The sequence below is a fragment of the Colias eurytheme genome, chromosome 8 (genome assembly GCF_061535395.1).
Source record: "Colias eurytheme isolate Ceu_HAF_F1 chromosome 8, ilColEury1 Martin Lab GWU primary, whole genome shotgun sequence".
NCBI classification, from domain to species: domain Eukaryota; kingdom Metazoa; phylum Arthropoda; class Insecta; order Lepidoptera; family Pieridae; genus Colias; species Colias eurytheme.
The window spans coordinates 7,664,837-7,678,187 of NC_142987.1; the positions used below are offsets into that span (position 1 = coordinate 7,664,837).

Here is a 13,351-nt window from a genome sequence, read left to right on the forward strand (position 1 = left end):
TGAATACTGTTGTATTTTAAATTCAGGAAATATGCATCCAATATAAATAATAAATTAAATAAAATCGCTTCATATAAAGTATTCGAATCAATAAATAATTTACAAACATTAAAATCCTTAGCATAATAATTAAAATGGTAAATGCAGTGCCAATTTGTTTTAGCAAGTTAAGAAATAAATAAGTCAATCGAATTTACAAATAAAATACTGTAAAAATAACATACTGTAGAGACTGGCAATTTAGAGTCTCTCTCTTAAATTTATGTAAACCATAATATAGTTTAACGTAGTTGATAATATATCTATCGGTTAAATCTGTATACAGTAAACAACAAATAAATATAACTATAATATGAATAGGATCTGGAACTCGGAATTGTGTGCAAAATACATTGTATCATATTAATATTCTTGATCTATATGACCTAAACCTAATTCTTAATTAAGTAGATCTTATACTATCAGTCATTAATGGAAGTTGTGTTGATCATAATAATTAAAATTATTAAGGCAGTTATAAATTATACAATTATGTGCCGTAAAAATATTCTGTTAATATGTACTATGTCTTTAATTTAAATAACATCACAGCTGGGATTGTTAGAATAATTCCACCGATTGTATACGTGGTAGTTGCACCAGAACACCAATATACTGAAAATAAAAAAAAAGTTCATTACTTAACTATGTAGAAATGAAACAAGCAAAATCCTAATTTTAGAAATTATTTTACCATCAGGAAGCTACTATTTATGTTGCTAGAGCTCGTCTTTACATAATATGCAGGTTATAAGTTTTAACCACCCGCATATTATGTAAAGATGTAGCTTCCTACAAGAAAATACGTGCGTACAATGTACACATGTCAGAAGTGAGAATTCTTTGTTATGCTACGTTCGCCCTTTCTCACTCTCTCTCAATTGCTCCCTCCCTCTTCTTCGAAAAAAAAAAACGCTGCACATCTAAGTAATATTTATTATTATTATGTGTCATCCGTAAGATCCTTTACCATCATACACCTTGTACGAGCAAGCACGTCCAAAGTGCAATAAGGCGCTTTGCTTGCATGTTGCGTAACTCAAATTGTTTCCAATATTTTAAACTTTATATGTATTATATTCAAATCAGTTCATCGTCTAGGGTTATTAAGAGTACCTCGCGTGACTCATCCATTTTACGGGTTAAGCCCGTACACACCTAAAGAAGTTTCAATTCAAAAACTAAAAAACATATTAAAATAGTAAACAAAAAGCATACCCGTGGAAGCAACAAGCGGTCCGGCCGCTCTTGCCAGCGCGCCGAGCGAGCGCACGGTGCCGAGCACGGCGCCGCGCGACTCGCTCGGCGACTGCGCCGCCGCCATTGACGTCATGCATGACACCGCGAATGCTGTCGCTGTTTAGTAATAAACAAGAAGCTTATATCCAATACACTGGAGATTTCAGTATGAACATTAACTTGTAACAAGAAAATATGACCTTGAATGACGCCTGTATGTTTTTTTATCCCTTTCACACCTAACTTGGCAAGTGGGTGTGAAAGGGATAAAAAAACATACAGACGTCATTCAAGGTCATATTTTCTTGTTACAAGTTAATGTTCATACTGAAATCTCCAGTGTATTAGATATATGCTTCTTGGTAATAAATATTGTTTGTTATTATTATTTAATTGTTGTATGTAAATATATTAATTAATAGTTAAAACAGTAAAAACTGATGAAACAGATATTTCATCATATTTCACATAAGTTAAAATAGTCAAAGCTTAAATAAAAGATAAACATTTCGAGATAAAAAACGCGGAAAAATACTTAAATAACAACATATTTATGATATTTTAAGACCTCGTAATCATGTAAGATTAAGAATTAATCTTCTGGATTTGATATAAATTTATAAAAATAGCAAACACTTATTTGCTACTACGTATTCAATGACGTCTAGCGTATTAAGAGTGGGGTATAAAGCAAAATTACCGATCTTCTACTAGATGATACGTGTAATATTCAAGACCAAATCTAAAAAATAAAATATACAGAAAACGTAAAAGTGTGAAAATTAGAGGTAACCTCGTGATTTTTTTTATCGAGTCAATTTTAATATTTTATGTTTTTGATCAAACGGAATCCTCGAAAATATCATATAGTTTGGTCTTGAACATTACACGTATCATCTAATAGAAGATTGGTAATTTTGCTTTATACCCACTCTTAAGCTTTTAAACAATTGTTATCGTGGTTCGTGGTATAGGGATTTTTATATTATAAGACACTTGTAAGGAGCGTTTAGCGTCTTATAAAAATTAGGAAATTATCACAAATACTCACACAACGCGAACAGAACGAGGCCAGCCCATAACCAAGCGATGGGCGCCATCATTGGCGGTCGGTTTGCTGCAGCTAATGCAACGCATAAGAACGATAGCGGTGTTAACGCGAGTGCGAGCCGAGCCGCCCGCTCCGCGCCGCGAGCGCCAAGACGCCGAGCTGCACCGCCTTGCAGCACGCTCATTATAACACCTGTGAACATTGAGTTACATGTACTACGTACTAGAGAGGGCATCGCTACTACTCTATTTATAACACGAGTTAGAGTCAATCGTCTCAAACTCATTTTTTTTAACGTGATAACGTTTTTAAAATCGTTTTAGTCGGGTGACATGTTCAGAAACTTGTGTCACACCAAAACCTCACGAGCGCGATCGCAGGTATTACGAGAGAGAGACGGACCGATCTCCCATCTCATCTCGAGCGCTGCCACCAATAAGACGTTATCACGTAAACATCTCGATCGTAAACCTACTTTACAAACAACCAATTTTTTGTTACATTGATTGGTTTTAATTGATAAGTAATCAAGGGCAGAATATCTACAAAGTGTATGACTCACTAGCCACCCCGCGCCGCCGCACTTATCGTACAGATTTTGTTCGTGGTGCCCTCTCTAGTAATAATACCTCAATGCCTATGAATGTATGATTTTATTGAAGTGGAACTTCTTTTAAACAATAATAAGCGCGTTGAGAGTAAAACTTCCAGGTCGCGTCATGGCAATACCATCATGTCATTGAAGTAAAGCGACGATTTTGGTATCTTTGAATCTTGTGAATCAAAGTTTTAAGAACGCCCATTATTTATAACACATGATAAAGTTTAAATTCTATAAACTGCGAGAGTATTCGCCAACTAGAAATGAATCATGCTCATTATAGCATGTTTCCAATTAATTCAACTGGCACTAAAACTCACAATTAATATTTATTCCTTGATTGCACGAGAGTATTTAGAAATTAATGACTTTAAACCTTGTAAGGATGTAATACATTGATGTCTTTCAACACATTTAATTCATGTTTTAGGAATTTCAACAAGTGACAGCGAGCATAAAAATCCTGTTGAATTGTATTTTATTCATAAAGAAATCATACTTCTTTGAAGCAATTTTAAAATGAATTTATTTTGAGCTTATTAATTTCTATTATTAGATTGGGTGGCGGTGGTAAGAGAAGATCAACAAGTCCTTTGGATTAAAAATAAATAAAAATAGAAAAACACATTTGAGTCAAAGTTCATTAACCATTTTAGAAGGACCCAAAAAATAAATAACTTAATCATTGTATTTGTGTACTACAACTAAAAAGTATATAATATGTATATTGTGTCACATACATATGTTTGTGTTTTATATCTATACTAATATTATAAAGCTGAAGAGTTTGTTTGTTTGAACGCGCTAATCTCGGGAACTACTGGTCCAATTTGAAAAATTCTTACGGTGTTAGATAGCCCATTTATCGAGGAAGGTTATAGGCTATATATCATCACGCTACGACCAACAGGGGTGGAGCCAGGGGGGTGAAACCGCGCGGAGCAGCTAGTGAAGGATATAATTAAAAATACTCTTACCTATAACTAAGAACATCTTTCCTTGTTGCATGGCAGTATATTTAAATGTATGGTGGGTAAGGAACGTCAAAGTGAACTCAAGTCCTGAATAAATGAACAGATATATGAAGTATATAAGCCCAAGTTTATACAGGATTTTACTCTGGTGGGGGCTCAAATTCTTTACAGCACTGAATCTCACTAAATGCCAGGGAGATACATAGTCCAATGATTTCGAAAGTGATAGGGACAAGGGAGCTCTTTTTTCCTGAAAAAATAAGCCATTGATTAATTAGGAAACTTTGATCTGGAGTTGATAATAAAATATGATAATATGTAAAATAAATTTGGTGATAATAAGTGAAAAATATGTGTTAATATTTCATATCTATGTATTTAGATTTATTCTCAAGGCCTTTGTGGTCAAAAAAGAACATAAAAACATAATAAAATATAAACAACTTTGAGTGCATGCATAATGCATATCCTCAACACATCAACATTAAATTAAAAATGCTATAATGCGCAAAAAAGGTTTACCTTTGGCAATGTCTCAGGTATACAAAATGTAACAAGAAATATGTTTGCGAGTGAAAGGGACAGAGCATAGAGTGCTGGCCGTTCACCCCACGAGCCTGAAGTGAGGTCATTGCTCTTTGCAAACCAGGCACCAGCCAGTGGACCAATTATAAAACCTACTGAAAATGCCAAACCTATTAAAGCCTGAAAAAAGATGTATATACAATAGAAGGAATGTGCTTCTTATAAATAACCAAATAAAATTAGTCATCAAATAGCTGAGATTGTATTAACAATATTACAAGTAGTGCATGACATTATTAACCATAATTTTTTTAATATTTTGAGTAACTTCTGAAGAAGACTTCTAAATTTACTAAAAATTACAACTTACCATGCCTCTGGCTCTAGTTTTTTCATTAGATACATCAGTGACAATTGCCATGCTCAGGCTGACATTGGCCTTACTCAAGCCTCCAATAAATCTGGCAAGAACAAACAGACTAAATGAACTAGCGTACCTCCATAACCCATGGGATAAAGCTATTCCAATCTGAAAGAAAAGACATGAAAAATTTAATAATATATCCAGTATAAAGTTATTTTAAAATTGAATTTATATTTGTTTAACAATCTTTTCTCTCTTGAACCTAAATAGAATTTTAAACTATAGGTTCACAACTTGATAGATTTTTATTTAAATTTAAGAATGTAGTGTGTAAACAGGATAACTTGTGAGCCCAAGAATAGCTTGGAATTACAAAATATATTTTATATTATTATAAAATATTGTAGAATTAAAGATTCCATTGCAACTTAATTGTACATATATTAAAAAACCTAATATATTTTATCAACATGCATAAATTAAGCATACTCAGGTATTTAAATTACAATGGGTAAGTCATTATTATGTATCTAATCTAAATACAAAAATAAATTAAAGTGATAAGGGAGTAAAGTGATAATGAGAACTTAAATTAAGCTAATATTTATAATGGAAATTTTCTATAAATGCAATGGGTTTCCATGTCCTTGATAAATAAAACTTATCTGTGACATATACAAGTATTCATATCTTAAACTGATAAAATAACCTTGTGAAATAGTATAAAACTAATAACATAAAGGGGAATTATCTGCACAAAGTAGATAGCTCAAAAAATAATACTAAACTGTTTACAGAAACACTTACCAAACAAATTAACAACAAAGGTTTCCTTCCATACGCATCTGAAAGGCTTCCTACAATTGGACTTGTAAGAAATTGTAAAAAGCTATACATAGAGCCCAGAGCACCACCAAATAGAACTGAGGCAAATCTCTCTGGGGCACCTGTGAGCTTCTGAAAACTTTGAACTGCTTTTAAGAGAGATGAATATAAAGTTGCCTTATTGCCTTCCTCTTTATTATAGTAGTCTAATAGAGACGGTAGCAGAGGCAGTATCATTGTAAATGCCAGGAGATCTAATAGTAGGGACACAAATATTAATCCAATAGTTTTGTTGTTATAAGTTTTTTCAACTTTTTCTTCTTCAGCATTACACAATATTTCGTTTGCGGCATCCTTTCTCTTTCTTAGATCCCCATTTGAATGAATAAGTTTCTCCTGTTAAAATAAAATTAGAAACACCATAATATGAAAACAAAATGTTATGTTTAAATCACAAAATATACAGTAATTCAATATTTGTTACCATATACGTTTCTAATTTTCTAAAGAAGCTACACGTAAAAAATTTTATCTTAGAATCGCGTATTATCCTCAGGTCTAAATTAAATAAATTTATTAAGGTCAAAAGTAATTAGAATGTACGTACCATTATAAATCTACACGAAAATTTTCAATTAAAATTATTTTAGAGATGGCTTCTAATGCCATTTATTAGCTAAAATGTTGGAATTCAATGTTAATTATAACTTTCACTTTCAATCGGCGCCTATTACAACTTAAAGTAGGTCTTGTCGTGACATCAGACATGCAGAAGGTGGAGAGTAGTAAGCGCAAATAAACACCAAATAAACGGAAGTAAACAATACACATGAATGAACAACTGATATGACATTGCGTTTATAATTGCCAGTTAATAAATATAACATGATTTTATTCGGAAGTATGCATAATATAAACTTATCCCTAAAAATACTAAGAAAATAATATATAATTTACATAATATAGCGCTGTATAGAAATTTAATCCTCATTAAGGGCGTATTCAGTAAGAAAGCTTGAAACTTATAAGCGCTTATCGGTGCTTATCGGCGCTTGTCAACGCTGGTTCGTTCTACACAAAGGAAGCAGGTTGAAACAGAGCAAAACAAATTTTATATATTATGGCAGCGCCCAGCGCTGACCAGCGCTTGTTGAAGCTTGTCGGAACTTGTCGGCGCCGATCAGCGCTTATAAGTTTCAAGCTTTCTTTCTGAATACGCCCTAATAATATTTAATTCTTCTAAAAATGTATTTAAATATATTAAATAAATTTATCTGTATATATTCAATCTACAGATAATATTTTTACCTTTGTTTATCTGTGATCACTTTGATTCAAATAGCCTTGTATCAACGACCATTATATATACTTTGTTTAAAAGTGCCAAATTGTCTATTTCCCCCATGACGTCATTAAATTCATAAATGTCAATTGTCATAACCTAAACCACGATGGATTTCTGTTAGGTATCTGTGTCACCTTTAGCGGTCTGTGTCTGTCGCGTCGCCATTTTGTAATTTGTATAAATGCAAGCGTTTCAATTTATGTTGACTGTTGTTTGTATTGTGAATTTAATTGGTTAAGAAAAAATGGGTGAAGACAAAGGTATGTTCATGATCCAATGTTCTCAATCACATCTCGGTCCATTATTCATTGTAAAATTATACGTACATTATCTTTTTAGATCGTCGACGCAGATCACGTTCACGAGAAAGACGCCGTAGTCGTTCTCGATCTAGGGATCGTCGAGAAAAAAGACGCAGCAAATCTAGATCGCCATCGAAGAGATCCCGTCGTCGTAAGCCGTCTTTATACTGGGATGTACCTCCACCAGGCTTCGAGCATATTACCCCATTGCAATATAAAGCCATGCAAGCAGCGGGTCAAATACCGGCAAATATTGTAGCAGATACGCCACAAGCTGCCGTACCAGTTGTTGGCTCTACAATAACACGTCAAGCACGACGCTTGTACGTAGGCAACATACCATTTGGAGTGACGGAAGAGGAGACAATGGAATTCTTCAATCAACAGATGCATCTTTCAGGGCTGGCTCAAGCCGCCGGCAACCCTGTTCTGGCATGTCAAATTAATCTCGACAAAAACTTTGCATTCCTTGAATTTAGATCCATAGATGAGACAACACAAGCTATGGCATTCGATGGAATAAACTTTAAGGGGCAGAGTTTAAAAATTCGCCGTCCACATGATTATCAACCAATGCCTGGTACTGAAAATCCATCTATCAATGTTCCTGGTGAGTATTATAAATGCTTTTTAATTTTTATGATCAACTAGCTATTTGCTTGCTCTAAATGACAATGCTTGTGCATCTTACAGTATGTCTTAGTTAATATAATTAACTGCTACTAACTGGACCTTTCTGACCTTATGTGTAACATTTGTTATGTTAGTATTTACATAATTCAGGCATGTTTAGGATGACATAGATTGTACCAGTGTTGTTCTTAAATTTATCTGAGGATGCCACAAATCATACCAAAGTATTGTTGAAGCAATTGTATTTACTTATACACACACATTTACATATAATGTTAAGTGCATTTAACCGTACAGTTAAAAACCAATTATAATTTTACATCTTTACCATTATAGCTTACAAACATGAAATTATTTATGTTATAAGTTCATGAGTATAGATAACAACTGGTTGTGAAGCAACAACTTGGCCTTGCCTACAACAATATTTTTTTTCTTTTAATTTAATGTTTGTAAATAGTTCATGGTTTGATTATGGAAATATTATGGATGAAATATTATAGACATAACATTGTATAATTTTTCAAAAAATACTTAATGCTAGTTAAATAGATATTGTTATAAAAGTGCTTGTTTATAGTTTTTAGTGTTAATAATCCTTAGCTTTCCAATTAATATTTAGAAATAAATTACCTGTGTGGATTTTGGATGATTTTACATTTATTTTTATTAGTTAGCCATGATAAAGGCTTATCTTTTTGTAACTCATTGCTTAGTAAGGTACCAACTGGCAAGAAGTTTTGCTTACCAATTAATATTCTGTATTTTAAAGAATTGTATACATACAAAGCTTATAAATTATTCTATTGTTGCATAGACTATATTGGCTACTTACCAATAGTGATTTAAATTTCCACATACTCCAATTCTATTACCTATATGTAAAATTCAAAGCTCAAGAACAACACTGTTTTCTCACTTGTTTTTGAAAATGAATGTAATTATAATTTTTCAACTTGCAAGAAAGAACACAGTATGAGATCAACATGACATTTTCATACATTTTATTGGCTGTGGTGGCTTGGTGCTTTGTGAATGGTACTGTTTTATGCAACAACTGAAATAAATTTAAAATACCCTTAGGAATATGTATGTTCAATACTCGGTAATATTTTTTTACAGCTGGTGTCATAAGTACAGTTGTTCCAGATTCGCCTCATAAAATATTTATTGGAGGTCTGCCTAATTACCTTAATGAGGATCAGGTAAGTTAAAAATGGCGAAGGGATAATGTGAAGTGTAAATAAAATATATGAGTGATATTTATTAACTATGGTAATATCAATTAATGTTTGGTCATTTTGGACTAACAGATAACTTACTACCAGCTTTTGTAATGGGATATCCATAATTAAGAAATATTACTCAATCAAATCAATATTTAAGGAATTGATTAATAATCATCAGAAAAGTATTATAAATCTTCTCAATTGTTGACGAAAGTCAAACAATTACACACTATTGAATTTAAATTTCATTTTAAATCATATCCTAGAATCAAGGCCTGTAACAAAAAATACCTAGTTAAGCCTTTCTTATAGAAACAGACTTATTGAATTTGACTTGATAATATTAACTGAAAGTTAAAAAAATCAAATCAGTAGTCTATTTTTATTTAGAAACCAAAATCCTAAAATGACGTTTTATACATCAAACCTTGTATTTTGCAGGTTAGTCGCAATGAACATCTTTTATCCCGAAGATAAAATTCCTTTAGTAGAAATTACATAGCCAAATGGCATTTTCAAATTAGGTATCTCTCGTTTAAAGCTTGCAAAGACCATTGTGCAACCACTGAGACTTGTTACGTTGTTTAGCTTAGATTTTAGCGAGTTCCCATTAGGCCGTAGGTGCCGCTGCTATTACAGGGCGAGATTCAACAGTTGACAGGGCTACGGTGCTGCCAGCAGTGAGCCGCGATATAATTTGATCCGTTTCAGGTATTTTCAGGTACCCAAACCGTGATGAGCGTGCACGTTACACGCTCAATACATTCTTATACATCTCACTGATAAAGTTTGCTTTTTGCCCCTCCCTAGCTTAGATTTGGTACATTCGCGGCCCGCGTGTCACTGTTGTCTCTCATTCTCACCCATACGTCTTGTACTTGAACGAGACGCCGGCACGACAAGGCAAGTCTCCTACGTTCACATGTGATTATAACTTGCGGCTATGACACAGGTCAGATTACACTAATTCATTGATGTTTGCTGACTTAAAGAGCAAATACTTACGGGAACAGAAAGATAAATGCTGTAATACTTTCTGTACAAATAGATAGTGATGCATAATGTAATTGTTAAATATGAAAATATTTAATGGCGAATTTTATTTAATTTTTACGAATGTTTATCTAATTCTAAATAATATCGTGCAGGTGAAAGAACTTCTGATGTCATTTGGACAGCTAAGAGCTTTCAATCTCGTGAAGGATTCATCAACAGGTCTCAGCAAGGGTTATGCCTTTGCTGAATATGTTGACATAACTATGACAGACCAGGTAAAGTACACAGACGCAACTTACAATTGATTTTATGCAAATTTTCCAAATTAGTATACAATATAGTGTTCTCAATTTACAGGCTATTGCTGGTCTCAATGGTATGCAACTGGGAGATAAAAAACTGATCGTGCAGAGAGCAAGTATCGGAGCAAAGAATTCCACATTAGGTAATTCACATATAAATTCGCTTGAAAAAGCACACGCCACACACATGCACACATTTATAGCAAATATAGGCACATTGACTAAGGCTAAGACGAATTAATTTTCTTTTCAATGAGGTCTTAGGTCCGGCTAGTAGTAGGAATGTATGATTGTATAAACAATTCTAATATTTAATTAATTTTTTAGCAATGACGGGTGCAGCGCCTGTGACGTTACAAGTGGCCGGCCTGACGCTGGCTGGGGCGGGTCCACCTACTGAAGTGTTGTGCTTATTGAACATGGTCACACCAGATGAACTTCGTGATGAAGAGGAATATGAAGATATACTTGAAGATATTAAGTATGTTATATCCATACTAATATTATAAATGCGAAAGTAACTCTGTCTGTCTGTCTGTTACTCAATCACGCCTAAACTACTGAACCAATTTGCATGAAATTTGGTATGGAGATATTTTGATACCCGAGAAAGGACATAGGCTTTTATTGCGAAATATGTACCACAGGCGAAGCTGGGGCGGACCTCTAGTATCTATATATATCATTATTTGATTCAAGGGTAAAATACAGTTTTTATTTATGGAAACGAAACGAAAAGTATTTACTTTTGTTAAACAAGTATGTGCAATTTTAAAATCGTTTTTAAATTACAGGGAGGAATGTAACAAATATGGTTGCGTGCGAAGTATAGAAATTCCGCGACCAATAGAAGGTGTTGACGTACCGGGATGTGGAAAAGTATGTTTTAGACATTATTTTGTTTTTATTTGGATAACGATTCACATTTTAATGATAAATATATTTAAAAAAAAACAGAAATGAGTTATTACATACATGCAAAAAGTATTTTTTTAACAAATTCTTTATTTTAGGTATTTGTCGAGTTCAACAGTATCGCCGATTGCCAGAAAGCGCAACAAACACTCACAGGAAGAAAGTTCAGTAATAGAGTCGTCGTCACCTCCTACTTCGACCCAGACAAATATCACAGAAGAGAATTCTAATGATCTGTCCATCTATTCATCTCATTCTGATTTCATTATGAACTAATTTTCTACAACCTTGCATTGATTGACATGTTAATTTACGCGAAAGTACATGTACCTTCTAAAAATTATATTAATAATATGATATAATAAATAAAAACAAATACTTTTTTAGTTTTATTTAAATAATTAAGTTTTAACGTAACAATATAATAGATGAAAAACTATAAAATAATTTTGATACACTGACACCTTATAATTTTCAAAATGTAAAAAATTAAACGTGCTCGTGCTGCATCGCTGGTTGGTACGTGTTCAGAGATCCCGTTTCTGAAGAAAGTACAATTTTTCTCATGACAACGTACAGCACGCCGCCAATCAACAACATTCCAATGCCGGCCATCATACTTATTGCCCAAGCTGGCACTGCGTTTCCACCTGCAAGTCATGAGAACAAGGTTAAGAACAAAATAATATACCTAGTTGTCGTACTCTTAGGGACCTCTAAAGACAGTTGCATAAGATTATTTAAGGCTTTAAGGTTTCACTAACGGGTAAAGGCAAGTTTTTTAAATACCTATGTTATTCTGATTTCTGATACATAAGCTGCATCACTGAAAAGTATCATCAAAATATATCCATGCATCGTCACAAAACTTTTTATTTTGTTTGATCACGCTTATCTACTAAACGGAAATTATTTGAAATATACTTACGGTAATAAGTTCGAGTCATCACTCGCCTTCCTCGTAAAATCTTCCTCCTGGCTTCAGCTTCATGAGTGAGCGTGCTTAAGATAACTGTAATTAAATTATAGGATGTTTAATAAAATGGTACGGTACATAGATATAGTTATGTTAATCGCATCCTAAAATTCGTATTGATGTCGCCTAAGCACCTATCTCGATAAAAATAAAAGAAGTGTTATTTTTGCGATTTCAATATCCACCAAAATATGTTTTATGTATCATAGGTATTATAAATGTCGCACATTTGAACAATTTGTAATGATGAACACGAGAGGAGAGGTAACAATTTACACACAATTTATTTCATTTATATTACACATACTTAGGTAGGTACTTGTTGCAGATATTTAGGTTAAACATATTGTAATTTAGTCATATTATATTTTGATCTACTAGTTACTACTTAGTACCTACTCTCGTGAACTCTATCTGAAACAAGCGAAGTTTCTAATAATACTGAAGCTGGTTACTATTAAATTATTTATGCACCATGAAAATTATGATGATTCACATGAGCTTTAATAGCTTATGAGGTGATCTAATTAGGTACCTACTGATTATGTTATTCTGTAGTCTACACACCTGATTCACAGGAAATAAGTAACAAAATATTCAGGTGGTACTTACCTAAGATCACAGCTAAGTAAAACAAAACTGACTTTCTTTGTGCCATTTTGATTCAAAACACAAAATTTTAAGAATGAAATTTACTACCAACAAACGTTTTCACTGGCTATCTAGATACTATATGATATAGGTGTTTTTAGCACGCGTTTATCTTTGAAAGAGATAAGATAACACGCAAGTACAAATAAGTATAGGGCAGGTAGGGCATTCAGAATTCAGATGATATGGGTTCTGTCTACCTATATAATGAGTCATAATTTCTATAAATTAACATGACATGATTATTAGAAATAGGTCGACGATGCGTCAATAATCGCGGTTCATTGAAAATATGTTTTGTTCAGCCTGGTCTCCAGGCTCCAGCACAGGATAGGTAAGTTTAGGTCGGCCACGATTTTTAATTTTGTAGGATTGTTAGTAGGT

General features: G+C 33.2%; 3 protein-coding genes across 4 annotated transcripts; 1 reads left to right on the forward strand and 2 right to left on the reverse strand.

The window, feature by feature from the left end:
* On the reverse strand, positions 1 to 6,440 carry rtet (major facilitator superfamily domain-containing protein rtet). Of its 2 annotated transcripts, XM_090104791.1 has the most exons (8): positions 6,226 to 6,439; positions 5,601 to 6,014; positions 4,800 to 4,958; positions 4,427 to 4,609; positions 3,908 to 4,154; positions 2,330 to 2,521; positions 1,258 to 1,395; positions 1 to 654 (listed from the first exon to the last, which is right to left on the reverse strand). In XM_090104791.1, exons 1-8 carry the CDS (start codon positions 6,226 to 6,228, stop codon positions 563 to 565), a joined length of 1,428 nt encoding a protein of 475 aa, XP_089960917.1. In that variant the 5' UTR covers positions 6,229 to 6,439; the 3' UTR covers positions 1 to 562. The 2 variants fall into 2 exon arrangements, with proteins under 2 accessions (XP_089960917.1, XP_089960918.1); XM_090104792.1 differs by lacking the exon at positions 4,427 to 4,609 and having other exon boundaries at positions 6,226 to 6,440.
* Positions 6,441 to 7,091: 651 nt separating this feature from the next.
* On the forward strand, positions 7,092 to 11,718 carry U2af50 (U2 small nuclear riboprotein auxiliary factor 50). The gene is made up of 8 exons (XM_090104793.1): positions 7,092 to 7,223; positions 7,303 to 7,875; positions 9,021 to 9,103; positions 10,276 to 10,398; positions 10,481 to 10,568; positions 10,753 to 10,906; positions 11,220 to 11,304; positions 11,439 to 11,718. The coding sequence occupies exons 1-8, from the start codon at positions 7,208 to 7,210 to the stop codon at positions 11,568 to 11,570; spliced, it is 1,254 nt and encodes a 417-aa protein (XP_089960919.1). The 5' UTR covers positions 7,092 to 7,207; the 3' UTR covers positions 11,571 to 11,718.
* On the reverse strand, positions 11,717 to 13,085 carry hoka (membrane protein hoka). The gene is made up of 3 exons (XM_090104795.1): positions 12,929 to 13,085; positions 12,269 to 12,352; positions 11,717 to 11,990 (listed from the first exon to the last, which is right to left on the reverse strand). The coding sequence occupies exons 1-3, from the start codon at positions 12,972 to 12,974 to the stop codon at positions 11,830 to 11,832; spliced, it is 291 nt and encodes a 96-aa protein (XP_089960921.1). The 5' UTR covers positions 12,975 to 13,085; the 3' UTR covers positions 11,717 to 11,829.
* Between the last annotated feature and the right edge of the window lie 266 nt (positions 13,086 to 13,351).

Excerpts from the sequence above, each read along its gene's own strand:
- rtet (XM_090104791.1), bottom strand. Across the intron at positions 4,959-5,600 it reads CTTTGTTGTTAATTTGTTTG|ATTGGAATAGCTTTATCCCA; the intron begins GTAAGTGTTTCT and ends CTTTTCTTTCAG. Across the intron at positions 655-1,257 it reads ACCGCTTGTTGCTTCCACGG|TATATTGGTGTTCTGGTGCA; the intron begins GTATGCTTTTTG and ends TTTTATTTTCAG.
- U2af50 (XM_090104793.1), top strand. Across the intron at positions 10,399-10,480 it reads ACATAACTATGACAGACCAG|GCTATTGCTGGTCTCAATGG; the intron begins GTAAAGTACACA and ends CTCAATTTACAG. Across the intron at positions 11,305-11,438 it reads ACGTACCGGGATGTGGAAAA|GTATTTGTCGAGTTCAACAG; the intron begins GTATGTTTTAGA and ends TCTTTATTTTAG.
- hoka (XM_090104795.1), bottom strand. The coding sequence starts at position 12,974 with ATGGCACAAAGAAAGTCAGTTTTGTTTTACTTAGCTGTGATCTTAG. Across the intron at positions 12,353-12,928 it reads TTACTTAGCTGTGATCTTAG|TTATCTTAAGCACGCTCACT; the intron begins GTAAGTACCACC and ends ATTTAATTACAG. Across the intron at positions 11,991-12,268 it reads GATGACTCGAACTTATTACC|GTGGAAACGCAGTGCCAGCT; the intron begins GTAAGTATATTT and ends CATGACTTGCAG.